The sequence below is a fragment of the Rhinolophus ferrumequinum genome, chromosome X, assembly GCF_004115265.2.
Source record: "Rhinolophus ferrumequinum isolate MPI-CBG mRhiFer1 chromosome X, mRhiFer1_v1.p, whole genome shotgun sequence".
NCBI classification, from domain to species: Eukaryota; Metazoa; Chordata; class Mammalia; order Chiroptera; family Rhinolophidae; genus Rhinolophus; species Rhinolophus ferrumequinum.
Window position 1 is genome coordinate 100,269,603 of NC_046284.1, and position 26,732 is coordinate 100,296,334.

At 37.1% G+C, this 26,732-nt stretch overlaps 1 protein-coding gene across 6 annotated transcripts in view; it reads left to right on the forward strand.

Moving 5' to 3' along the window:
• Nucleotides 1-26,732, forward strand: part of DMD (dystrophin) — a 2,143,628-nt gene that overhangs the window by 828,086 nt on the left and 1,288,810 nt on the right. For all 6 annotated transcript variants that reach the window (XM_033109718.1, XM_033109734.1, XM_033109713.1 and 3 more), the window contains exons 27-29: nt 3,742-3,924; nt 10,986-11,120; nt 12,726-12,875. In XM_033109718.1, the coding sequence (XP_032965609.1) occupies nt 3,742-3,924; nt 10,986-11,120; nt 12,726-12,875 (468 nt within the window). The remainder of the gene's footprint in view (nt 1-3,741; nt 3,925-10,985; nt 11,121-12,725; nt 12,876-26,732) is intronic.

Genomic DNA, 26,732 nt, shown 5'->3' on the forward strand with positions numbered 1-26,732 from the left:
TGAAGTCCCCAGGGAGGTCAAATAATTTAATCATACTCACAGGTTTTATCTGTGGTAGAACCAATAGGATTTAAGATATTCCATCCCATCCCACCCAGGCCCGCCCAGTCCTGTCCAGTTCCACCCCACCGCACCCCATCCCAGTCAACATGGGCCACGCCTGTTGCCTTTCACCTCACATCTGAATCCCCTCCGGCTGTTCTCACCATCTCTCACTGTATAGCCGCTGCCTCGGATCCCTAAGGAGTTCATCAGCAGTCAGCTTGTGTTCAGCTGCTCTGTTTTTCCTGGTCCCTTCCTTTGGCTCTGGCCCTCTTCCTTCTCTCTTTGCACAGTTGGCCTATCTGGCTAACCACCCAGTCAGATCCTTTTTTCTTTTCCAGCGCCCAAGAGCAGCCTGTCTCAAATTTTTAATTTTTGTAAACAGTCTTTGGAATGAGTGGCCCAGCCAATTAGTCCACATTGATCGGCGTGTTTAACTAACTGATCTAACTACAAAATTGGTGCACTGGGGGGTAATACTGAAAAGCGGAAAAGCGCAGGCAGCCTCTGGCAACAGGAGCAAACGGAGTTGGCAACAAGATTCCATTTATTGTGTTTTCCACCTGCCAGTCAAGGTAATCTCTTTAGGTCCATTTCACTATCTAGAGGGTAGTGATCATACCTTGTCCAGGCTTCCACCTGTGCTCATAGTGAGAGCAAATTTATCTTCATTGTCAGAAGACAGACAGACCTACTTGAACCTCTCTCCCTGATTTACTCAGAGTAAAAGTAGAGACCTTCTGTTTGTTCACTTTCCCCTCCTGTGTTTTATTTGAAAATGAGCTCTGTTTGGATGACTTCTTTTGCCTCTGTAAACAAAACTTCAATTAGCATAACAGAGCGTAAAGGAGTGTTGGATGAGAAAGATCTAACTTCAAAATTCTTTTCCAGGTCTGCAATGACGACACGCTGAAACTTTATCTTAAATGCTTTTTTTTAAAACTCTGGAATTTCCGTTTTAACTGTTTTCTTCTTTTTAAATTTTTTACTCTATTGGCACTGTAGTCCTAGTGCTTAGCAGAACTTCCATGAATGTATTTGCTATTCTTGCTGTATGGCTGACAGGCTAAAGCAGGAATGCTCACAATCAAATGAGCCTCAGAGTCACCTGGAGGACTTGTTAGAACACACGCTTCTGGGCTCCACCCCAGGACTTCCGATTCTCTGGGACCTGAGATTGTTCATTTCTAAAAAGTTTCCAGGTCATGCGAAAGTTCAAGTTCCAAAGTGGTTCCAAGGGACCATACTTTGAGAACCACTGATTTGACCTATTGGCAATGAAAGGTATCTGAGCATGTGCTGGCTAGATTCATGGATCCAAAGGGAGCCAAAGCCACCGTTTCTGAGGAGGAGTATGTCTAAACTATCCCAGTCCTTTAGTTTTCTACCTTTCCCTGAAGTGCAGAAATTCACCATGATCTTCTTTTCCCATCTCTGAACCTTTCCCAACTTCTAAGCCTGCTTTTTAAGAAATGTATGAAAGCCTGATAAACAAGGAAAGAAGTGTTTCTCCCTTCTGCATTTTCTTTCTTTTTTTTTCCCTTCTGCATTTTCTGATAGTTACATAGGTAGTTTGTAATTGGTATAAAATATCATTTCATTTACTGGATCCACTTCTTCATCTCATGAAGGATTTGAGATGGGCGTAACAGAAACTATGAGAAAAAGATACAACTCTCAGCATGATTTACTTAAACTCTCTGAACCTCAGTTTTCTGATGTATAATGTTGAGATAACAAAATACATCTCCCAAGCTTTTGTTACAGATTCAGTGAGGTAGCATATATACCATGTCTGACATAGCACACAGCGGCACAGACAAAGTGGTTAATGGCTGTCGCCGTTGTTTGTAAGGCTAAATTATTATAGCCAACATGTAGTTTGTGTAGGAACAAATCCCAAGCTCAGTGATGCTAAACAACACATTTACTCAGAATTTTTAATTAACAATGCCAATCAATTAAAATCTGAAGGCAGTCACTTAATACTCAAAACTACTTCCACTCGCCATCACGTTGTATAGTTTTACAGCATTATGGAACGGAATCCAAGGGCATAGGGTAATTGTGTTGAAATACATAAAGGTATTTCATAGCTGACCTTATCCATTTCCTGCTCATATCCCCTTACCCTCACTACTACACTCCACGTGGGCCCAACTTCCACCTGCCAGAACCCGTGTTTCTTTATCTGAGAGCTTTCTGTGGCTAGTATATCCCACTTTTCCTACCAGTGTGTCCAGCTTCAAATCCTAGGAAATTACCATTCCCCCAGCAGCCTCCAACCAGTGATGGGAGATGGTGTATAAACACCCCAGTGTCCTCCCCCCTGAATGGGATAATCCCAATGCATGTGTTTCCCAGAACTGCCCAGTGAGGTTAGACATTAGTCAAGAACAGTAATTGCAGGTTTTGCTAAATATACCCTTATAATCTCTATTTCCTTTCCTGCCTCCATTCCCCTACCAGTACTTCTTTCATATCACACAGAAACTACTTGTGCTTGAAAGTTCATCTCAGGGTTGGCCTGGGACGTAACACAAATGAAAGATCCATTGTGTGTGTATGTGTGTGTACACTTCTAACATACATGTACACATTAGAAGTTAAGGAGTGTGAATACCCTCTGACCTTCCTGTAATTGAACAAGTTGAATTTATTACTTTTGGTAACGAGAGAGAATACATGCCATCGGGAACCTGTGCACACAACATAGGGTTGTGTGAGTAACAGCATATTCGAGAGAATCTATTGTAGGATTTGCGTTTGTGTTAGATGAGTTGAGGAAGGGTTTCAGGCCTTTGCTTTGGATTGCATGTTGTCAGTACGTGACAGTAACTCTGTGATTGGGTATCTTCATACATGTTTCCTAGGAGGAGGGAAGACGAGAGTGAGGCTGAAGATGTTATTGGAAAAGGTGCAGTGGTACCTCATACTATCCAGGATAGGGGAGTGTTTGGCATTTTGTGTTTTGGACTACGTTGACGTTCTTGTCTGTATTCTAACACGATTATGCAGCGGTACTGTTGTCACGATTGGCCATGGTAACAAAGTAGCCTTGTCTGATGTTGATAGTTTGTGAAACACATTGTCTTCAATACCAGCCGACTAAGGCACAGTTGCGAGTACCAGGCTGACCATCTCGTATCGGGGGCGAGGCTTCTTCTCTTTCTCTTACGTGTTTTCGGTTACTGAATAGAACTTTCTTTTATCAAAATGTCATCCCAAATAGAGAAATGAGACTTTTCTATATTAACTGTCTTTTGATTTAAATAACATCTGTACTGATTTAAATATTATTCATCCATCTAAGTAATTTATAAGTGATTTTAATTGTAGACTATTGTATTTTTTAATTTAGTACTGAACTACTTGTTTCTTCCTTGTTTCCTATAAAGACATAGATAGAGATAGAGGTATATAGATATCCACAAATACATACATACCCACATACAGACTACTTTTCAAACTATTCTGATGAATGGTCTATTACATTCTGATTATAATTTTTTTTCTTTTGAGTTCCCAGTTTTCACTAGACCAAAATTTGTGGAAGTAATTTGAGTCACGATTGGATTTCTTTTTATGAATCTCATTCTAATAGAGACGTTGTGAGGAGACAAGTATATGATAGGTAGGAATGAATTTGGGAAGAAAACTCACGGTCTTGTTATTAAGGGGACATCCTTTATTTTTCAGAGAGCTAAAGAAGAGGCCCAGCAGAAGGAAGCCAAAGTGAAACTCCTGACCGAGTCCGTGAATAGTGTCATAGCTCAAGCTCCACCTGCCGCACAAGAGGCCTTAAAAAAGGAACTTGACACTCTAACCACCAACTACCAGTGGCTCTGCACCAGGCTGAATGGGAAATGCAAGACATTGGAAGTTAGTAGCTTTTCTTGATTCTTAGCAATTATATGTCAATTTATGGGCACTTGTGAAGCACAGTGATTAAGCACGTGGACTGTGGTATAAGACTACTTAGGCTCGAATTCTTCACTCAGGCACTTACGATTTGTGACTTTGGGCCAGTTGCTTACCTTGTGTAAACCTATATCTTGTCTGTAAAATGAACATACAAATAGTACCTATGTCATGGGGTGCTGAGAAAATTAAATGAGCTATATTCTATTTGAAGTACTTAGTCTAGTCTCAATAAATGTCAGCAGCCATCATTCTAATTCTTATCATTACTGTCATTATTATTATTAGGACACAACAATCCTTTAAATAAGTTTTATCAGGATTTATAGAAATTGGTCTCTATTTTTCATATGTTTGAATATGCATAAAGTCATAAGTATCTTAGCAGGAAGGTATTCTGTTGGAGAGGTGTATTTTATTATAACTATCTTTAGTAATAGCTGTGTCCTGTTGAGTTCTTTATGAGACATGTCTAACTAGCTCTTTTGGGGGGTATTTTACATTATATTTATTTATTATCATAAGTCTGGCTTTATCTTTGTCACATACTTATCTGAAAAAAGGTGATAAAGAATTCAGGTGCCTCAAATGATTACCAGGTAACTGCATCAAAAATAAACTACCGTCCTCCTTGTAAAAATACTGTTTACTAGCAATAAGCGTTATGCCAAGGAACTCAAAATTTTACCTACTACCAAATGCTAATGCTGCCAGATACTGTTCACTACATGGCTTTAAATTAAGTCCCCTTCCCCCACTGAGTTATTTTTGTGAATACAGTTGATAAAAGTTGCCCCATTATTGTTGAAAAATGTTATTGTTTAGATACCTTTTTTTTTTTGCTTGATGTTTATTTAGTCTAAGTGAAATAAGTCAGACAGAAAAAGTCGAGAACCAAATGACTTCACTCATATGTGGGATATAAAACTGAAAGCAACAAAGGAACAAGACAAACAAACAAAGAATCAAACTCATACACACAGACCACAGTTTAGATAGCTTTTTATAGTAAGTGTTTGATATTTAAAGGCAAATATGACTCAGGCCAGTAGAATAGACCTTTGAAAATATTAAAAATATATATATTTATTTTACCAGCATCTAAGATATTTCCAACTTATAATTTTTTATTATAAAATGTGATCTTTGAGTTTCTCCATTATAAATTTAATTCCTTCTTTATTTATCAGTCTCTGTCTCTTGTTTTATTCAATGCATTCTTCATACACTAGGCTAGTACCTTCTGTATGCCCGGAACTGTTACAGTTGCTGAGTATATAAATGAAAATCTCTTGTATTAGTGCTATGTGAGTGCTACAAAAAATGAAACAAAGAATGGGAAAGGAAGGAATGACACTGTAAGTCTCAAGAAAGTCACAACTAATTCATTATCATGTTACATGAGGGAGGAACTTTATATATGTAGGAAATTGCTTTCTGTTAATATTTAAATAAAACACAAATATTTTTCTTAAACCCACAGTACATCTTTATTAGTATTTTTCTCCTCCCCGCCCATCTTCCATATTATTGTGGCACCTTATTTCTTACTGCCAATTAGTTCATGCCTTTGCTGCTGCTGTTGTAATTATTATTATTTTTAATGCTATTTGTTTTGATTTGCCAGTGCTATTTTCCAATTTCTATGAAGATTTTTGGGTTTTGTATCTTTCTTTTGCTTCTGCTCTTTCATTGAGTGTGAATAGCAAATACTTGCAGATTCTGCATGACGGAAAATGCCTTTATTTCGTCCTCAGTATTGACTAATAGCCTAACTGAGCATCTAATGATGCTGGGACAGTTATATTTAACAACACTGAAAAATATTACTCTCTTGTCGTCTGAAATTTCTTGCTGTTTAATGAAGAAATCTGCTGTCAAATTATTATTTCTTTATAATTTTCTCTGGTACCTTTTCATGTTCTCTTTTTCTCCATGGCTTTGCAGTTTTGTTCTATGTTATCTGTGTGTAATTAGCTTTCATTTATACTTTGTCACTTGGTGTATTAATAAGAACATATTTATGTCTTTGGTTGTCTCCATTATCTTTTTGAATATTTTCTTTCTCCCAGTCTCTCCATTTCTTCCTAGGGGAACCTTTATTTGATTTGTGAAGAATCTCCCCATTCTGTATTCTGATTCTTGGCTTCCCTTTAATAGTTTCCATATTTCTATCTTTATCTTCTGGATTCAGAGTAATTTTCTAAAGTCTGTCTTCTAATTCTCAAATTCTCTCTTCAACCTCCTACTTCATAATTTATCCTTTGATATAAAAACATATTCATCTCTATCTATATATGCATCTACTTATATGTGTGTGCATTTGTATTTTTTCAAAGATCATATTTTCTATTAAGTTTTTGCTTAGTTATTTCGCAAATCTGTCTCATATAATATTTTGCTTTTGTGTAATTCTGTTTCTTCCTTTAGTTAAGCAATTTAAACTTAGGTAATCTATTTGATTGAGAAGTCTCAACTTAATGAGAAACACACAGGAAACAGTTTTATTTTTCCAGTATCTAAAAACCAACCATGTCAAACTTCATTTTCTGCATAGCAGTTGGGTTCTTCATCAGTATTTCAGTCTGATCCCCTACATTTTCATTGACTTTTAATTATTTTTAATTATTTAAATTGAGTCTCATTTAAATTTCTGTCTCATACTTTATTAAAATCTTCCACCAATTTAGATTAATCTTGTGACTTCAGCAATTTATACAGGGTTGGGAGTGAAAAAAAGTGATCTTACAGTACCCTCTTACCACTCAATTTCTGGATAGTGATCTTCTAGTGTTGGTATGTGGGACAATCAAGAGGGGAGAAATGTACTCTTCATCTGATGTCCTTTTCTTGCCTGGCTACAATTGCTATATCCTTTCGTTAACACCCACACCTCTGTGATGATGAGTCTGTTATCACCAGACCCTCTAGGTTATCGTCACTGTTCTGGCTTGACCTCTGTAGACTCTATATGGTCTGTGGGGATCCTAGTCATCCGTATTGATGTGGACTTTGAACCCCCTCAAAAAATTTCATAGGCATATATGGTACCTTGCAATATTTAACAGGAATTACATACTGACTCTTGCCAGTAGCCTTACACCACGTTCCCTTGAGAATTACACATTGTGACCCATGCTTCTGCGACGATCTGGGGTCTTATTTGCCCACCACATCTCAACTCAGCCTGTGGGCGCTGGCAGATCCCATCTTGTATAACTCCGGAATGAGAAAGTTGAAAGAGTTGGCCTTGGTTCCTCTTTTTTTTTTTTTTAATGGGACTTTATTGGGGAACAGTGTGTTTTTCCCAGAACCCATCAGCTCCAAGTCAAGTTGTTGTCCTTTCAATCTTAGTTGTGAAGGGCGCAACTCAGCTCCAGTCACCGTTTTCAATCTTTAGTTGTGGGGGAAGGGGGGGGCGCAGCCCACCATCCCATGCGGGAATTGAACCGGCAACCTTGTTGTTGAGAGCTTGCGTTCTAACCAACTGAGCCATCCGGCAGCCCCTCTGGAAGCTCAGCGGCAGCTCGTTGTCTTCAATCTAGTTGTGGAGGGCGCAGCTCACTAGCTCATGTGGGAATTGAACCGGCAACCCTGTGGCTCAGAGCTCACGCTCTAACCAACTGAGCCATCCGTCCACCCTGGCCTTGGTTCCTCTTTGACCATAGTAGCAGCTCAATAGGGAATGCACGCCAACCATCCGTTTCTTCCTATATCCACCCACTTGATGAGCAATACTCTTTTAGATCTGTAAAGAAAGGGGGCCAGATGAGTTCCCCACCAAAGCCCTCCCTGTCAGCCCTTCTTTTTAGACCAGGGCTCGTGAAAACCTAGTAACAGAATAGCTCTTGTCATAGAATGTAGGGAACTTAGCCATTTATTTCTTAAATATGAACTCTAGTTGCCAATATCAAGAAAAAAGTTAATAGATGCAACTGGCAACTTTTACCTCCAGACTAAACTTATTTATTATAAAATTGTTGTTTAAAATTGTTGTTATCTCTGTGTCATAAGGTGTGGACTCTACCATTTGCTACAACGTTTGACAGCCTCTAATGACATGGTTTGTCATTGTTTTGTTTGTCATTTTTTGTTTGTTTATTTGTGAGCGCACCTCTGGTAGGAATTATTTTTACTGCAAATCATAAAGCTCTGGGCTGTTGGAGGATCCCTATGAGTCCTTTCTATCTGTCTATACCAGCATTTGAGAGATGTTATGTTCTACCCCCACGTGGATGTAAACTTAGGTTGTGGTATCTTATGGATGGATCCTCATTTTCTCACCAAAATCCAAAGGATTCTCAACTTCCTTGTTAATTCCTTGTACTCCAGTGGGTGGGGATTTCGCAGCGCTCCTTTCCGGGATACGTAGCATACAATGTTTTCCGTTTCCCTGGAATGTATGAGACCAATGCTTCTTTTCCCATCCCAAGTTAGTGTTGAATACCTTAGCTTTTATGTCATATACCCTGTTCTGATAATGCCAGTATTTTGGTAAGCTTGGTTTCCCAACCTGTACCTACACTTGACTTCCCTCTTTGTTTCTGCCACCTGAAGATTTTTCATACTTGATTCATAGATATGCTATGAATTTAAAATGTTTTTCTTTACATTGTATTCAGTATTTCAATATTACTGATGCAAGGGTTGGGGGATTACTACATCAGCTCCATTTACCATTTGGAACGGATGTTTCCTTTTTGTTTGTGCATGCTTCAAAGTCAATTTAAATTCTGTGATTTCAAAGTAAGTTTTAGTTCCAAACTGTTAAGCTTAGCAGTTATTCTAAGGGGATTTTAGCTCCCGTTCAGGCTGCACAACTATATTTTATTTTGCGAGGTGACCCGAAAAGCCAATACATTCATCCTCTCCAGTTGTGTCCTTCAGATGCGTTGAGGACACAAGAGGCCATCCATCCTGATGGCTAAATCAGCAAGGTAGTTCATTACTTCAATCTGCACCAAAGTTAATAAGACACAGTACCAATTGCATCTCCTTATCTTCAAAGCTCTAAAGTACCCTTGGGCGTTTAAGGAGGTATTTATTATTTTTCCACTGGGATCTTTGCCCAGAAGGAATAAAGGCTGTAGTCCAGCAGTATCTGGAAGGGCCCCGGATTTAAGATTTCTATCACCTTTTAAAGCAAAATACTTAATTTCACTTTTTTTGATAAACTGTGTGTAAAAAGCCAAGCAAGTATTGGTAGGCTGGCAAAGCAGGTTAGACTGATATGTTTCATCAGTTAGAGAAGGAATGTCTGCCATCATTTGAAAGGGCTAAGTTCAAAGGTGAAAATATAGAATTTTAGTTTCTGCTCAAATAAAACTTTCTTTCTGAGCTTCATCTTTGGTAGAGGTGGGCTAATTGCACTATTATATTTATAGGTTTGCCCAATATTTACAATCTCAATTCTAATGGAAAATGGCCATTTTTATATTCTTAGCCTCAAGTGCGTCTTCCTGCTTTTTCCCCGACAGGCATAACCATAATCCAGAAATTTGCCTGTATTATTCCTGTGCTTAAAAATACTTTATCACATAGATATGAATGCCTAAACAATGTATTGCTCGATTTTGCTTGTTTTGAGCATTAGAAAAAATGGTAACCTGTAATATGTTGTTCCCTAGGGCTTACTCTTTTCGCCCCCAATTTTTGTGTCTGAGACTCATCTATATTGTTCTGTTTGATAAATTTATACATTTTACTTCCTTATTCTCTATTTAAATGTGGCACGCCATATATATCTATTCTCCTGCCAGTGAATATTAAGGTTTCCTTTCTTTTTCAAAATTCTGGCTATTACAAAAAGTGCTGAAATGAGCATTCTTGCAATTGCCTTTGTTATCCATGCAAATCTGTTTCTCTGAGGATGTATACTGAAAATTGGAGTTGCTAGGCTGTTCGGTATGTGGATATTCATCTTACGGAGAATGACAAATTCTTTTCCAAAATGGTCATTCCAACATACACACCCACCAGCAATAAATACAAATTTATGTTAATGTTTACCTTCTGTCACACTTGAAATTGTCAAACTTCTCATTTCTATTAGTCATTGTGGTATAAATATCTCACTGTAATCCTGACTTACATTCCCCTGATTAGAGTTTGAGTGTATTTTCATATGTTTATTGGCTATACATATATCTTTTCTCTTTGAACACTAGTTCAGGCTTTCCTTCACTATCCCAAGGTCAGAAAAATACTCTTCTGTATATTCTGTTAGCGATCTTAAAATTTTGCTTTTTTATGTATGAATTCTTTTGTGTATTAATTAGTTTTTTTCAATATATATCAAAAGCCATTTTAAAATAGTTGCATCCTTGTAATAGTTAGTAGTTATATTTCTGATAATATACCACAAGGAAATAATTTGAAATATGGAAAAAATCCATACTCAGGATGATGTTCACCACAAATTTAAAATAGCAAACAAAAGTAAAAATAGTGTAACTATTCAAAAAATGTTAATTGTTAAAGAAACGAAAATGTAGCCACTTAAATGAAACCTAGATTTTCATTAGAAATGGCTTCTTAGTATTATGAAAAAAAATTATATGATGTAATGTTTAGTGACTAGCACTACAGTTAAATCCATACTTTAATTTTTTCATTAATTTTTTTGGGGTGACATTGGTTAGTAAATTTATGTAGGTTAGAGGAGTTCCCAGAAAAAGAGTGATAGTTGATGTGTTGGGATGTTAGGTTGATATATGCATTTTTAGATATGCATTTATTTTTATTTTTCTCAGACTGTAATGTTGATGAATCATTTCTTTATTTAAAAAAGTAAATCACTGAATCTTGAATTTATGTAATCAAATATTTCCTTAATGATGTGTAATTATAGATGTATTAGATGATCAAATTGAGTAGTCACATTTTCAATTATCTTCTGGAAAGGAAAGGTGACATCTAAAATAAATGTTACATTTTTAGAGGTTTTACAAATGGAAATGATACAGTCTCCCAATCACTTTTCTATTGAAATATTTCACCTGGGACATATATTTCTTTCTTAGGAAGTCTGGGCGTGTTGGCATGAGTTACTGTCCTACTTGGAGAAGGCAAACAAGTGGCTAAATGAAGTAGAATTCAAACTGAAAACCACTGAAAATATTCCTGGTGGAACGGAGGAAATCTCCGAGGTGCTAGAGGTAAGTTGTGAATTCATCTAAATGATCATTTATATGCTGTATGGAAATATGTCAAGTACCGAATAAAAAATAGATTCAAAGAAAACGGCACCGAGAGCCTAGTCGCTATACCCTCTCCAGCACTGGCACTCTAGGTGAAGCCTTTGTTTCCTTTAAGAACCTTCCAGTCTCAAGGTTTTAAAGAGGATTTAAACAACCTTACAGAGGACATTTGCTGTTTGCTGTATCACTAAGTTCTGTGTTGACACTTTTCTTTATCTGCTTCAATGTACTACAGAACTGCAAAGACATTTTTACTTTGAATGCACACTTTTGGAGTAGGGTTTAAAGGGGATAATAATGTAAAATTGTATTTCCAGTTTAAAAGCTACATTTATTGTGTTGGGACATATTTTAAAATTATTTAAAATAATAAGTGTATACCTTACAGACAGTTTTGAAGTATTACATGGGCATGCTTTGATATTAGAAATATATCTTTAAAATAGTCATACATGTTAGTTGTTACAAAATTTTAGTATGTTTTCAAGTTTTATTTTGAAGATCTTTAAAAAGTAAAACTTAAAGGCTTTTGCATGTATAAACTTTGATTTATATGAACTTCTGATAATTAATTATGTTCTGTGCTTTTTATTATACTTCTGGTTAATCTTTTATATATAATGACTACATAGTTTTAGCATATGTATTGTATGTAGAAACATACGTGGTGCAGCCCCTGTGTAAATATGCTAAAATAAGGTACTTAAATTAATCAAGATGTGAAGAAAATGCAAAATGTTTCTTTAGACAGAATAGAATTTAGATTCTAGAATTTAGGTTCCCAGCAGAAGCCTAGATGTCATTATATGTGACTCCTTATTTTCATGAGATTTGTAAAACCTGAAGAGATATCGGAGAACAATGAGAGAGGTCTCACGTGGACTATAATTTTGGCCCTGTCCTATTTAGACTTGTTCATTGACCAAACATTCCTTGTGAATCAACAATGTTGTGCATCTTCCCAAAAAGATGAAGAAACTTACATTAGTAAAAGAGTGGTGGACAGAACAAGGGATGTGATAATGCAGTTGTCGTATTAATGATCAGATGGAAGGACCTCATTCTCCTTTTTATTGCCTCCTACTCCAAAGATGGCGGCTCTACCTCTAAGCCATGTATGTGTAAAAACATGTGAAGGGCAAAGGGTTTTCTACTAAGGAGACTGCCTTTTTTTTTTTTTTTTTTAATTTGGGAAGAGAACCTTCTGGAATTCTACCTACATATACTGTCAGAATCATGTCACTTGGCCATCACTAGCTGTAAGAGAAATTGAGTATTTTACCTTTTCAGGTTTTAGAGTACAGGACATCGAAGAAGGTGGCTGTGAATCATTTTTAAGTGTCTCATTCCACAATCTGGCCATAAACTCATGAAATTTACATATAACAACATCATATTTGTTTGAAATAACACCAACTTTCCACATTTATTATCCCAATTAAATATTGTTTTAAATTGCTTGTAACTTAATTATATGTAAAGCAAAAGATAGTGAGCATTTTGTGCTAATTCAATGTATTTAGAACGAGAAGAGCAATAGTAATTATTGCAAATTTGTTTCAGTCACTTGAAAATTTGATGCAACACTCAGAGGATAACCCAAATCAGATTCGCATATTGGCACAGACCCTAACAGATGGCGGAGTCATGGATGAACTGATCAATGAGGAACTTGAGACATTTAATTCTCGTTGGAGAGAACTACATGAAGAGGTATGACGATGAGAGTGAAAAATCTCTTTAAACTGATTTGCATAAACATCTAGCAAATACTTTTAGGCTTCTCAGGTGGATTAAAGAATATTTACATATTAGCTCAACTTCCAGATTTTAGAAACTGTCATGTGCTAGACCTGGCTGAAATATTTACATGTGTAGTTAATCATTTTATCTTATAAAATGTTATAACGTATGGGTTTTAACAGGAAACTGAGACATGCTCAAGTCCACGAACAAGTAACTAATCTAGTGTTCAAAATCAGTTCTTATCTGACCACAAAGTTCTTTACCCTAATCAAGATTAACCAATATGTGTAGGTATCCTCACATCTGTCTTTCTCTCTGTCTCTCCCTTTCTTTCTCTGTCTGTTTCTTTCTCTACACATGGACACACATGTTTGTTACGGTCACATGTAATCTGTTAATAAGATATGTGATTCTACTAGTACCCAAGATATTGGATACTGGTTATTCTTCCTAAATAATACAAAAGAGTTTTTGTTTGTGTAACAGAATAATTTTTACATTTAAAAATTCACACACAGTGTGAATTTTTCAAATCAAAAGAAAATAACATATTCCTTTCAATGAAACAGTGTTTCGCAGATGCACTCTGAAGTCAAAAATGGATTGTTTGTCAAGAAGGACAAAACTGATCATTATGAAATTTAGTTTCATATCCATTTACTAAGAGCGTCTGTGACATGTGAGATACTGTTCTAAGTTTCTTAAGTTCCTATCCTTCATTATTTATAGGCATTGATTAGTTAATCAAAAAGTCATTGATTTCTTAGGATTTTTAGGACATGAAAACAAATAATATTCTCATGAGATGCAAAAAGTTGTTTTAGAACTTATCGCAGAGGATGAGAGAACTCAGGAAATGTGCACACACCCGTGTGGGTCAGCCCTGGAATGTGTTTGGGGTAGCTTTCCTAAAGAGGATAAGTTGTGAATTAGCTGTGAATATTTTAAAATTAGAGTAGGAGACAGCTAAATGGGCAATGGTAGGAGGGCAATTCCAGGCAGGTGGACACCAATACGTGCAAAGAATTGGAAGGATGAAGGTGATTATATGAGGTCGGACAGCTAAGTTCACAAACTCGTCCTAGAAAAAGTGCTACATCCCTCACTGCTGAATATCACTACGGTCACCTTCGAAGTCCTCCCCTTGGGAAGCTATGCACTGACGCCAGCACCTAGTCCACCCTTCAAAGCAATTTTGGAACTCTTTTTTCTGGAATGGCCATCAGAGCTGTCGTCGTATTACCCTTGATGTCCTGAATGTCATCAAAATGCCTTCCTTTCAATAGTTCCTTTCTCTTCGGGTAAAGAAAGAAGTCACTGGGGGCCCAGTCAGGTGGGGGAGTGGCTGAAGGTGAGCTTGAGCGGGTAGGCCTGAGCAAGATTGCTGAGGCAGACCTGTGCTTCACAAGCAGCCTGGTCTACAACCATGTGCTCAGGGAACCACTGAAGGGTTTCACGTAAGGGGGAAGAGAAGAATGACGCCATGACCAGATTACATGACCTCAGAGGTGACTGTGGAGAAAGGATGGTCTGAGAGGTAAGGAGAGTGCAGGCAGTGAGACCAAGTAAGAAGTGATCATTTTAGCTCAGTTGAAGGCAAGGCCATTCTTTGGTTATAGGTACAGAGAAAACGAAAAATCTAAGAGAGCATCTAGGTTTCTGATTTAGGTGATTGGGTAGCTGAGATGTTTCCTAACTGTGATGGGAAATAAGGAAAAAAAGCAAGTGTGGGGGTGAAAGATCATGTGTCACAGTTTACCCACGTGGACCCCGAGATGACTGTTTAATACCAAGCAAAGCCAATCCCTTAGTCAGGGTCTTAGGTGCTGGTCATGAATTTGGGAGATGATCCCTACAGGGAGAAGTGAGGAAGTGAGGAGAGTCAGGAATGAAAGATTGGAAGATTGATAAAAGAGGGTGCTTTTTTATCAGGGTTTTCACTGTGAGTGATTGGGCTCAATCCTAGTGGAAGCTTTAAAGAAATCATGTAGAAATCAGCGTTATAAATTGTCCCATGAGCTAATGGGGCCCTTTTTGTTTGAGGATTGCCCTTGGGCACATAAAATCCCAGGATTTCTGGGCCACCAAGAGCAGTAAAATTGAGAAATGTGGGTGCTTAAGGTGAGGCTGTAGCCGTGTATGCAGCATCTGGCCACCATAGCTTCAGGTGAACTCAGAGGTTCTGAGGTTAAGGGTCTGCTGCAGTACTTATAGAGCACCCCGGTGGGGCTAGTCCATAATCCAGTACGTGAGAGCTATACAGCCCTGAAGTTCAAGAGAGTGATTCAGGCTAGTTACACAGATGGGGCATTTATCGGGCTACATGCTAGTTAAAATTGTAGACTTCATGAAATCACCCTAGGTAAGCCAAAAGAAAAAGAATCATGGACAGAATTTAGGGGTGATGCCCCAAATCAAGTTTTAGGCAAAGAAAACTGTGTCTACAAAGGAGATGGGGAGACATGCTTAAAGAAGTAAGGGGAGACTCCAGTTGAAACCAGGTACTTATTACAAGGTGGTAGTCATGAAAAAAACGTCAAATACAATAGCGAGACCTGGTAAGATGCAGAGGAAAATGGACAGAAAGGACATTTCTTAGGACCTTTACTAGAGTTTCCCTGGGGGTAGAGAGACTGGTGACAGTGCATTCCAGAAGACATTAGAGAGGAGGAAGAGGAAAGCAAATGTGAACTATCCTTGTGAGGATCTTGGCTGTGAAGGGAAAGGAAGGTCCAAAGGGAAGATGGTAACTAGGGAGATACACAGGAAACCTTTTGTTATTTAAGTGGGGGAGACATTCTGATCATGGTTTTTTTTTTTTTTTTTTTTGTTCCCGCTCTCTCTCTCTTTCTTTTTTTTTTATTTATTAGTTTCAGGTGTACATAACAATGTAACAGTCAGACATTTATGACATTTATACCCCTCACAAAGTGGTAATCCCCCTCTGCCAATCTACTACCCGTCTGACATCGTGTATACAGTGTTTCCTCAAAAATAAGACCTAGCCGGACAATCAGCTCTAATGTATCTTTTGGAGCAAAAATTAATATAAGACCCCCATCTTATTTTACTATAATATAAGACCAGGTCTTTATAATATAATATAATGTAATATAATATAATATAATGTAATATAATACTGGATCTTGTATTCATTTTTCCTCCAAAAGACACATTAGAGCTGATTGTCCGGCTAGGTCTTATTTTCAGGGACACACAGTATATAGCTGTTAAAATTCCATTGACTCGATTCCCTATGCTATACTCCACATCCCATGACTATATATATATTAAATTATAGTTGACATTCATTATTGTTCAGCTTCAGCTTCAGGTGTACACTGCAGTGGTCAGGCATCTACACCGTCCCGGAAGTGGTCTCCCTAATAAGATCATGTTTTACATTGGAAAGAAAGAAGCCCTGAGTAGGATTGTGTCCAGGCCTGAAAACAAGCAGGTGAGGGGGAAGATCAGTGTCAAGGCGCCCGCAGCGAGCCTCCCAGTGGTCCATCCTGCCACTGTCTTTGTTGAGTAGGTGCTTTATCCACGTCAATACAAGCGACTAGGGGTTGGAGTAAGGGATTTGCAAACCAGCCTTTGGCCTTTTGCCCTCATGGCACTGTTATTGGACTGGAGTAAAAGTAGATATTCCTAAGTGGCAACTGTTCATAGGTCATTTAAATTTGGATTTTGATACAGAATTGGAATGTGCTTTTATTGATATTTGAATGGTAGTGACAGGATGGAAATTGTAGTTCAAGTCAAAGACTCAAAAAGCAGATTGTAAAACTGACGTTGGCGAAACTATGAAAAGACCCCAATTTAAATCATTAGTAGTGTTCAGAGTCTGTCTCTTCTGTCCTTAGGAATAGACCACCCTCTAACCTGATTTTGGCATCCGCCTCATTTACGTGCTACTCTTGCAAATGTTTCGTCCCACAAACACTACCTATGTCTTTTATATTTCAAAGGTCATTAGTATGGAACCTGGCATTTCCCCCAAATAAATAATAATCCAACTCAGCACCAAACCATGATTGAACACCTACTCTGCTGTATCCAAAATGAGTTGTGAAAACATTGAATATTGGGTTGGAATAGTCCCTTGTATAAGTCAGGGTCAGACAGGCCCCACACACTCCACAGTAACTTGCACAGGGAAGATTTAGCACCAGTAAGTATTAACTCTTTCCTGGGACTTCGTTTTTGAGAGGGAATAGAACTCAAAAGAATACCGTAAGGCTGAGGATATAGTACCCAACAGAGAAACTGATTTGCAAGGCGAGGAGCTTACCCAACGCCGGGATTCAAACCTGTTTGGAAAGAGTGTGTTTCCTGCCCATGAGATGGCAAAACAATTCACTAGGAAGACCTCACCCAGAGCTAGTATCTGGTCAGGGGCTGACGCTTGTGTGAGGAGAATCCTGGAGTAGGGTGCTGACGAAGCTCGTCGGGAAGTAACCTGGGAATGCTAATGGATTTGCTGGGAAGCTGGATGGGGTGCCCGGTGGACTCCCTGGGAAGCTCTTTGCAGTAGGTGCTGCTGGAACTTAGGGAAACCAGCTTTGGCTCCAGGACGCTGCCCATGGATTTGCTATCCATGCTGAACTTGCCACTGAGGCACCCACAGAACTTGTCTGAAGACACCTGTATAGGGTGGTGCTGAAGTGTATGAGGTAGGAGTAGGGAACAGCTGATATTAGCTCTGCTGGACATCCCATAGGCCAACCCAGGGCCACAGAGACAAGGAAGAAGTAAAAACACACTGGAACGGAGAAACCTTTACCTCCCCCAGTGTCACTCCAGCGCCCTCTACTGACAAAGTTTAGCATCATGCCAGCTGGCAAAGAGCGATTCTAGTATCACCAGCAGATCAATGTTGAAAGGCAATACATTGATAACTGGCATATCCCCCTACAACTCATTGGGTATGTGATCTTGGGTAATATTTTACAAGCTCCCATTTTCTTATATGTGATAACAGATCCTGTTTCATAGGGTTCTCCTGAGTAAAATAGAAAATACTGCATGGAAAGGGCTTGCTATCGTGCTAGGAACATAGTACGTATTCAGTAAAGGATCAGCACTTTTATTTTTACTAAGCTATATGCTGTAGTACCTACCCTCAAAGCAATGTGTGTGTATCTATCTCACCAATGACAGGTATCGACAAACACATACATTCCGATATGAAAAACAATGAAATGTACCCACCTCCATTATTTTAATAAAATATAGAAGACTGACAAAATGACTTATTTTATCATCTCCTTAACCTTAAAAATGACAGGAGTTCTCCATTTCTACTTGAATAGTCAAGTAAGCAGAAGCCTATAGTAACAGCAAATAAACTTGAAATCACTATCAGTCTTAGCTATGCTTATATCAAATATCTAGCCACATAAAACCTGAGAGTAATTTGGCAACGGAAGTAAAGCATGTTTGGTGCTTTAGAGCTTTGCTGAAAACGACATCATGCTAGAGATGATGGCCTTTTCACATTCTGTTGTGCTGGTCTTTAATAAGTTGATGTGACTTTAAAGATAGGAAGTTGAGTGAAAACGATGGGTAGTAACAGGGTTTTCCTATTTCTTAGGGTGAAATCTGGGTTCTTTGATCAATTCCGAACTGCTTACATAATAGAGACACACCTAATAATTTGTTAGTTAAATCAACCGTTTTGATGTTCTCATTGAATATTTCGTTGAAGATTGGCGTTTTGATGCAGTATAGATGGAGACTTGGGATCAATTATGTAAGGCTGGGAAAATAAAATCACTATAGTTAAAGAGTTTTTAAATTAATTTATTTTTCAAAACAATCGATGTCATACATTAGATTGTTATAGTCAAAAATCCTGAATTCATTTTAAGCCGTAATTTTCTTGATTTTTTTTGTTGTTATTGACTACAGAAAAATTGTTTTTCCATTAATAAACACAGTGCCTTTTCACTTGAAGAAGAGCCTTAGCCCATTTTCTTCTCAATTAAATGCCTCTGTCAGAGGTTTGTGGGTTTTTTTTTATTTCCTACCTAATGTTTCTTAGAAGCCACAATTATGCAGAGCAAAGGTAACATTCAATTGCCTGCTAAATCAATCAAACAGCCAGAGGTTTTATTGCCTATGAATATTTAAAAGAGATATGCTAGATCCCATTCTTAATTTCAGAGTGTGAGTTTGCATTCAGATCAGTAATAAATTATTTCCATTCCTTGAAAAGGCATCCTTCACTCTTGATAATCTCATGGCACTATATTTTCTACGCGTCGGGATGACTTGAAAGATGGCCAGCAGACCAGGAAACAGCTCCCCAAATCATACAAAATCGTCTAATTTTTACAACTCACTACAAAGTAACCGAGCTACAGAAGATGTGTTAGTGGTACAGCAACCTGCATGGTAATAGCGATAATACGTGATGGTTACAGTGGCCCATATGCTCTATGTACCTGACATGCATCTTCTCATTCATTCTCACGGTAGCCTTGTGGTATATAGCCTTGAACATACCCATTTTACAGATGTGAAAGGGTATCAAATGCCACAGAGCCAGTAAGAAGTCATCAACAGTAGCCTTGTGGTATAAAGCCTTGAACATACCCATTTTACAGATGTGAAAGGGTATCAAATGCCACTGAGCCAGTAAGAAGTCATTGAGCGTTTAGAGACAAGTATCTTTCTGCTTGGGCTTGGACCCATGACCACTTGACCTCACAGCCTCCTATCTCAGTGATTCTTTCCTTATATTAAAATAAAGCTGCCTGGTAAGAAGTGAATAGTACAATTACCTAGTGTCCCAAAGTCTAAGGAAAGCTTACAATATAAGCTTAAAAATATTAGGATGACTAATTAAAATAAAACATTTTAGTCTTAAACATTGAAATCACATATTTAGAGTCCAAAGCCTTCACCAGTTTTATTGATTAGTGATTATTTCTTCTTTCCTGTGTATTATTATTACCCCCATATCTGTCTTTTTCATAGTCATCTATAAGTTCTTTCACCTCACATTAAAAGTAGACAGAGTAAAAGAGAAGAGGCAAAAATCTCAATTGGTTAATTCTGCTTTAATAGTTACGTGATGAGAGGCAGCTTAAGGGACCCCTTGTTCCAGGTATTTGTGACTTGATTCACTCAGTGTCACATCTCCCTTATCATAAATAGACCAAATCAATGAATAATGAATGAAGGAAAACTATAGAGTAATCCAGGAAAATAAATATCTCAATCACGAGATCAAAATTTTATTGGGAAGCCCTTTGTCTAATAAAACAATATGCTTTATGATTCTGTCAATATGTTTACTTCTTAGAAAATATCAATCTATAATAACAATAGTAGACATAGCTACTGTTTATTGAGTGCATTTTTATGTCAGTCCTTGTGCTAGGACTGTATTATAAACAGTATAAAACTTAATCTTCACATTAGTTTTATGAGGTAGATTTGATTAGCTCACTTCCCAGATGTTGAAATGGGGCTGACTTCCCTTCCCAGGAATTAGGCAGGTGACATTTCTAAACTGACCTCTGCAGAACACCAGGATACTGGGAAATTTCCAATAAATATACTTTTAAATGTTTGCTCTCTTGCAGGGAAGTATGAGTAAACCTTAAAGGCCAGGCAAAAAAACAACAAAAAAGGAAAATGAATGAAGTAATACAACTATGAGCAGTGACCCTTGCATTGCCCTGGTATTAAAAGCTAATACTTGCACTAGATTTTGGCTGAATGAAGCCAGTTGATAGATCATCTGAGAGAGCCTCAGGCTCAAGCAAATTTGGGGGAGCCGAACAAAGATTCTACATATGATGGATGGGGGATATTCTGTCTGCAGAGGGTGCCAGTATAAAAATAGGTCTCTGTCTGTCTCTTCCCGCTCTGAGTATAAAAGCAATAGTAAGAATAATTATAATAATCTCATCTGAAAATGTGTAACCATAGGCCCATCCTCGTGAGGATCTCTCTTTGAGTGTATATTACCAATAAGGACCAAGGACTCCTCAACACAAGAGGTTAAGTTAAAGTAGCTCCATGTTGGTAGCACCCTAATACTGGTCAGAATCAAATGTAAATCCTTTAGGAAGAAAAGTGCCCTCAGTATTCTCTCAGATTAAATTCAGTGAAATTTGATCTCATGATAAAAAACAACAACTCACAAGCACAAAGAAAACAAGCCATCATGAAGCAAACTCATTGTCTACAACGCTGAGTGATTTAGACCACCTCTTCTACAATGTCAGATACTAAAAGTGCCAGATGACTAATATAAAATAAGTAGGTAAAACATTAAAGAAATAAATGATACTGAAAATAGAATAAACAATACAACACTAAAAGTTGATGAGGAAGATTTGTAAAAGATCAAACTAATACTACTAACGTTAAAATTATCATTCTAAAAATTAAAAAAAAATAACGGATATGTTTAATGTATTTTAAAGAGTTGAAGAAAAATGAGTTAAGAGAAAATTGAAAGATAATATATAGAATGTGGTGCCAAAAGCTCAGGAGGCTGACAATATGAGCAGGAAGACAAAAGCTATCGGTGTAGATTATAAATGTCTGACTTACGTATGTCTAATACAAGGTTCTGAAGAAGAGAATAAAGAAAATGGACATGCAGGAATACATGAAGGATATTGAAGAAAAACTTCCAGAGCCAGTGACACAATCCGTTTCATCAGGAAGCACAATATATAACATGCAGAAAAAATAAATGGAAATCTGCTCTTAGACGTATCACAGTGAAACTGCAGAATTCCAAAGACAAAGGTAACTTAGCAACCAGAGAGGTGAGGCAAATAACCTATGAAGAAGTGTAACTTGGACTGACATTACACTTCTGAGCTACAATGAAAGAAAGTGGGAATATTTTCATGTTGAGAAAAAACTTACCATCAGCCTAGAATTCTGAACTTAGCAAAATTACATATTAAGAATAAGGGTGAATTAGACCTTTTCAGAGAAACAGGAAGTAAGATTTTACCCCAGCTGACCCTTTCTAAAAGAAAGTAATTCTAAAAGGAAGATCTGAGATGCCCTGATAAAAAGAGACATGAGAGAGATGATTCTCTCAGCCATGTGAAGAAACAGCAAGGAGGCCATTTGCAAACCAGAAAAAGGGCTCCCACCAGACACTGAATCTACGGACACTTTGATCTTGAACTTCTGAGCCTCCAGAACTGTGAGAAATAAGTGTGTGCTATATAAGCCACCTAATCTATGTTGTTTTGTTATAGCATCCCAAGCTGATAAAGATTGGCTGAAAAAATGAGACTTTTTACCAACACTTGACAAAAATGATACAAGAGGGAAAGTCCCATGACAGTCTCACTCAAAAACACAAGAAAAGATTCTAAGACAAATTTTGCCAAGTTGGATCCATTTTTAAGTTTGATGCTCTCTTTTCCTTCTATACCCACTCCTTTTGATATTGTATGCAATGTTTTCACTTGCAATACCTTTAACATGCAAATGATTCTCGAAATATTATCTCTAGGACAGACCACTGCCCTAAACTCTAGACTGGTGTATCCACCATTCTGTGATCTATCTTTATTTGGATATCTCATAGACACTTCAAAGTTAACATACTCAGATCCGAGCTCCTATCAAACCTACCCAACACAGTAATCTCCATCCACATCTTCAATGTGGCAACACATTCTTTACTTTACTCAGGCCAGAAACCATAAAGCAATCTTGGGCTCTTTCTTCACCAGCCTCTCTCCAGCCGATATCAAAGGTAGTCTCAGCAGATCTAAATGTGGTCTGGCAGGCAATACAGGATATGCAAGTTCCCCATGTTTTTCTCTATGAACCAGGTCCTTTTTACTTCAGTCACACTCAGTCCACTTTTAGACCACTTTATACTGGTGTATAAAAATATATATCTAATAACTTGGCTTCTGTCTATTAATAGGCTGTCATCATAAAGAGGTGATATCAAACCTACATTCCAGGTGATTACAGAGATTCATATATATATGAAATGCGCTATCTCTTCCTCTGTTTCACTGCTAAGGTATAAGTGTAACTCTTAGCAAAAATATTAAGCCAATAGGAGTAGACCTATATGTTAAATTACTGATCAGATTGGTCTTATGGACAGATTTTTTGATGTGTAATGAGAAGTGTAAAACACAGTTAACTCTCTTTAAAGAGTAAAATGTTATAAGCTACTAAGTTTTCTCTAAAATGGTCGACTTAGTGAACTTAGAATCAGCTAAGTTCTAATATTTAACTTTCCTCTTGGCATATAAAATCCTTAAAATAATTTTTACCTCTTTTTTTTCCCTAAGTTGTCCATATTTAAAATGAAGAACCTGGCTGGATTTATTTGTTCAATCCCCACTCACTCCTTCACTCATTCATCATAGATGCCTTGTTAGTTGCTGGAGGGGCAACTGTGAGATGAAATTGAGGGAAAGGAGGACGTGGGCAGGGTGATATAGAGGGAGGACGTGCAAATTATTTTTCAGGGTGTTTGATGGCAAGAAATGGTAGCTGTGTGATGCGATGAAGGCGGTAGCTAAAGCTACGTTAATCATTTTGCAAGTTATAAATGTATCAGATCTACACATTGTACATCTTCAATTTACACAGTGTTATGTGTCAATTATATCTCAATAAAGCTGGAAAAATAATTAGCATGTCTTTGAAAATCAATGTTAAAAAATGTTTGGTGATGAAAAAATAATAGAAGGGCCAATAACTTCAGTAATAGGGTAGAGAAGATGTTTTATTGACTTTTAGGACAGTGAAAATTTGAGCATGTTTGTCATCGGAGGGAAGATCCACTAGAGATACATACTGAATATCTAAGAGTGAGGTCTTACAGGAAAAGACATATGAGCAAAAATGGAGGGATAGACCTGGGAAGTGGAAAAGAGAAAATTGAGAGAGCATGAAGTTATTTTGAGGCGAAAATAGTAAGGCTGAGAAAATGTTCTCAGGAAAGACTCCATGCCTGAGAGGGCGCTACATCTTTTTTTCAATTGTGTAGGGTGGGTGACATTAGAAGTGGGGATGGGAGAATAGAGAATTGGTGCCTTTGAGGAAATGAGTGCGGAAAGCATTTAGAACAGGAGCTCTTCTGTTGGACAGATCAACTTAAAATAAGCGTAAGTGTTAGCGAACAATAGTAGATTCAGTAGTAGTAAAATCATTTGCAATGGAAACAGTTATGTGAATTTTTATCACAGTTTTCTGCCAGATAATAATTTTAGTCACAACCACATATGTACAGACACATGGGCAATCAAAAGAAAAGGGACATTCATTTCCATTATCTTCAGTTAGTATCGCCAGGAAGTCTTTGATCATATCCTGCAATAACTCAGAGACTGGTCTTTGGAGTCTTATCTTCCAAGTATATTCATATCTGGAAGTCACTCATTTGGTGTTCATTTGTCTTCCACCCGTATGTCACCGTGTCCTGTTGCCTCTAATTTGAATTTCGTGTTTTTTTTTTTTTTTTAATTTATTTCTCTAACTTACCAATTTAGTTTGGATTCTTATTTCCACCTTGTGGCTATTGGCCATTTTCCCCAAGTTATTGTAATCAGAATCAGCTACTTAATTTTCGGACCTCAGTGCAAGAAGACAATACAGACTGCTTGTTGAAAAATTAAGAATTTCCAGACAGCGACAGGGAACACTACACAAAGCATGCAGTACTGCCTTACGCCCATGATGCCAGCCCTGATTGGCATTTTATATACTGGGTTCATTTTACAACTAAATTGCTTTTGAAAGTGTTCAGGAGTTACAGAACTTAGACTCATTTCTAACAGAACATCATTGTTTAAAGAGATTCCACTGGGGATTATCAACCAATGATAAATGCTTTAATATTTTGAAAGGTAGAATTTTTATCTAATTCTTAGAGCGTTAATAATGGATTAGCTTCTAGGATTACGTTTTCCCACGTTTTTGGATTTGTTCTTTGAATCTGTTCCTTCCTTACAGTGGAAGAAAGGATTTGGGCTATCTTGAATCTTGACTTGCCTAGGTTAAATGGTCTATGATAAAACTATTATCTTTATACAAAAATCACACTGCAAGCGCGATAGTTATACCAAACATCTGTGCTCAAGATGACTTCCTTTTTGAGCTGAGTAGTGGACTATGTAACTTGCTCTCATAATAATTTTAATTGAATAATTGGACAAGAGTGATTACATTTTAAAGGGGAAAAAAAGCCACCTGCTTCATGTTTGTGCACAGTAATAAACCCAGTAGTCCAGCCCTCTTTAATGTGAGAAAAAGAGTCAAGCGACTATGTGCTTTTTACTTTTTTAATTAGAAAATAATTTTTAATCCTCTATTTGCTGTATCTTCTTTTGTTATCTGAGAAGGGTATCTTTCTTTTCCTGCTATCAATTATGTAAGTTAACGTGATTCTTTCTTTAATAATATTTTCGCACACACCTTGTATTTTTAGTTTTATTGTCTATTTCATAGATACCAGAACTGAAATATTATGTAACCTTCATAAGAAAAAGGGTGATGGTGGATGCATTGCATTCTTATTTTCACTCACCACGAATCAGGGAAATTTATTTATATTTTTAATTTTGTAAGTAATAATTCTAATATTATCTTTAAGTATAATTCATCTTCAGTAAATAGTGTCCCATGTGCCATTTGCATTCACCTTTTTTGAAATGTTTCATAAGGCGGTAGTTATAATTTTCTTGCCTGAATGTATATCAAATATAGCATATTAGCTTTATTTGGTTCAGGCACAAAGAGACACACCAACACCCATACACAACACGTATGTTTGTGTATATGTATGGGTGTGTGTGCGTGTGTGTGTGTGTGTATTCTTTTTAATACCTAATTAATATTTCAGTCTTATTTATTCATTCTAGGTGAATGTCTTTTGTTTTGGGAGAGCATTAAAATATTTATAAACAAGTATGGATATGTTCATTTAAGGGTATCTTGTCCTTAAATTTTTATAATTTGATGGTTGTACTCTTTCCTCTGAAGTTGGAATAGAAAAAGTGGGAGTTAATATGTAAATGAAAAACATCTGATATTAAGGCCTACAAACTAATCAGTTCTAAAATAAATGAGTATAGATTGGTAAATTTAGGAATACATTTTTGGATAGAGGTGTTTTTTTTTTTAGTTTTTGTTTTTTATTAATTTTACTATTTGTGTACAATTTCACTAGAATTTCTGGAGTTTTTCTCTTTGTTTTAATGGAACTTGTATATAACTTATATACGATCCTCCATAATTTACAACTAATGTTTAATTCCTAAAACGTAAAATGCTATTCTCAAGGTAAATGTTCATCGGTTTTGTCCTCATTACTTTATCACTCTAGGCTCTTTTGAAAACCGATTTTCTTTTCAAGCCACTTCATAGATTCTTGGGGTTGAATGATCAAAACTATTCTTTAGTATTCAGGCAAGTATGCACTAAAATTACTTGTCCATTTTTTAAAAAGAAAGAAATGGGAGAGGGAATATTAAAGAACATTTCTTTGCAATGTGTTCTAGTATCTCAGAGCAATCCATGTATGAGATGAGGATTGGAAATACTTTCCGAGTTAATCAAGCTGTTTTTCTAAGCCACAGAATGTACGTATTCATTCAGAAGTTTCCATTAAAAGTATCAAATAAAATTGGAGAATTGCTTTTTACTGCTTCTGCCTTACCGAGTTTCATAGTATTGTTTTCTGATCTGCATTAAGAAATGGCCAATTTAATAGTACTCTGTCCTGCCCTCCACCCTTTTTGTTTCTAATGAGCCTAAAACTCATATTTCCCTATCCGTTGTTATTTAATTCTTATTTAAAGCATC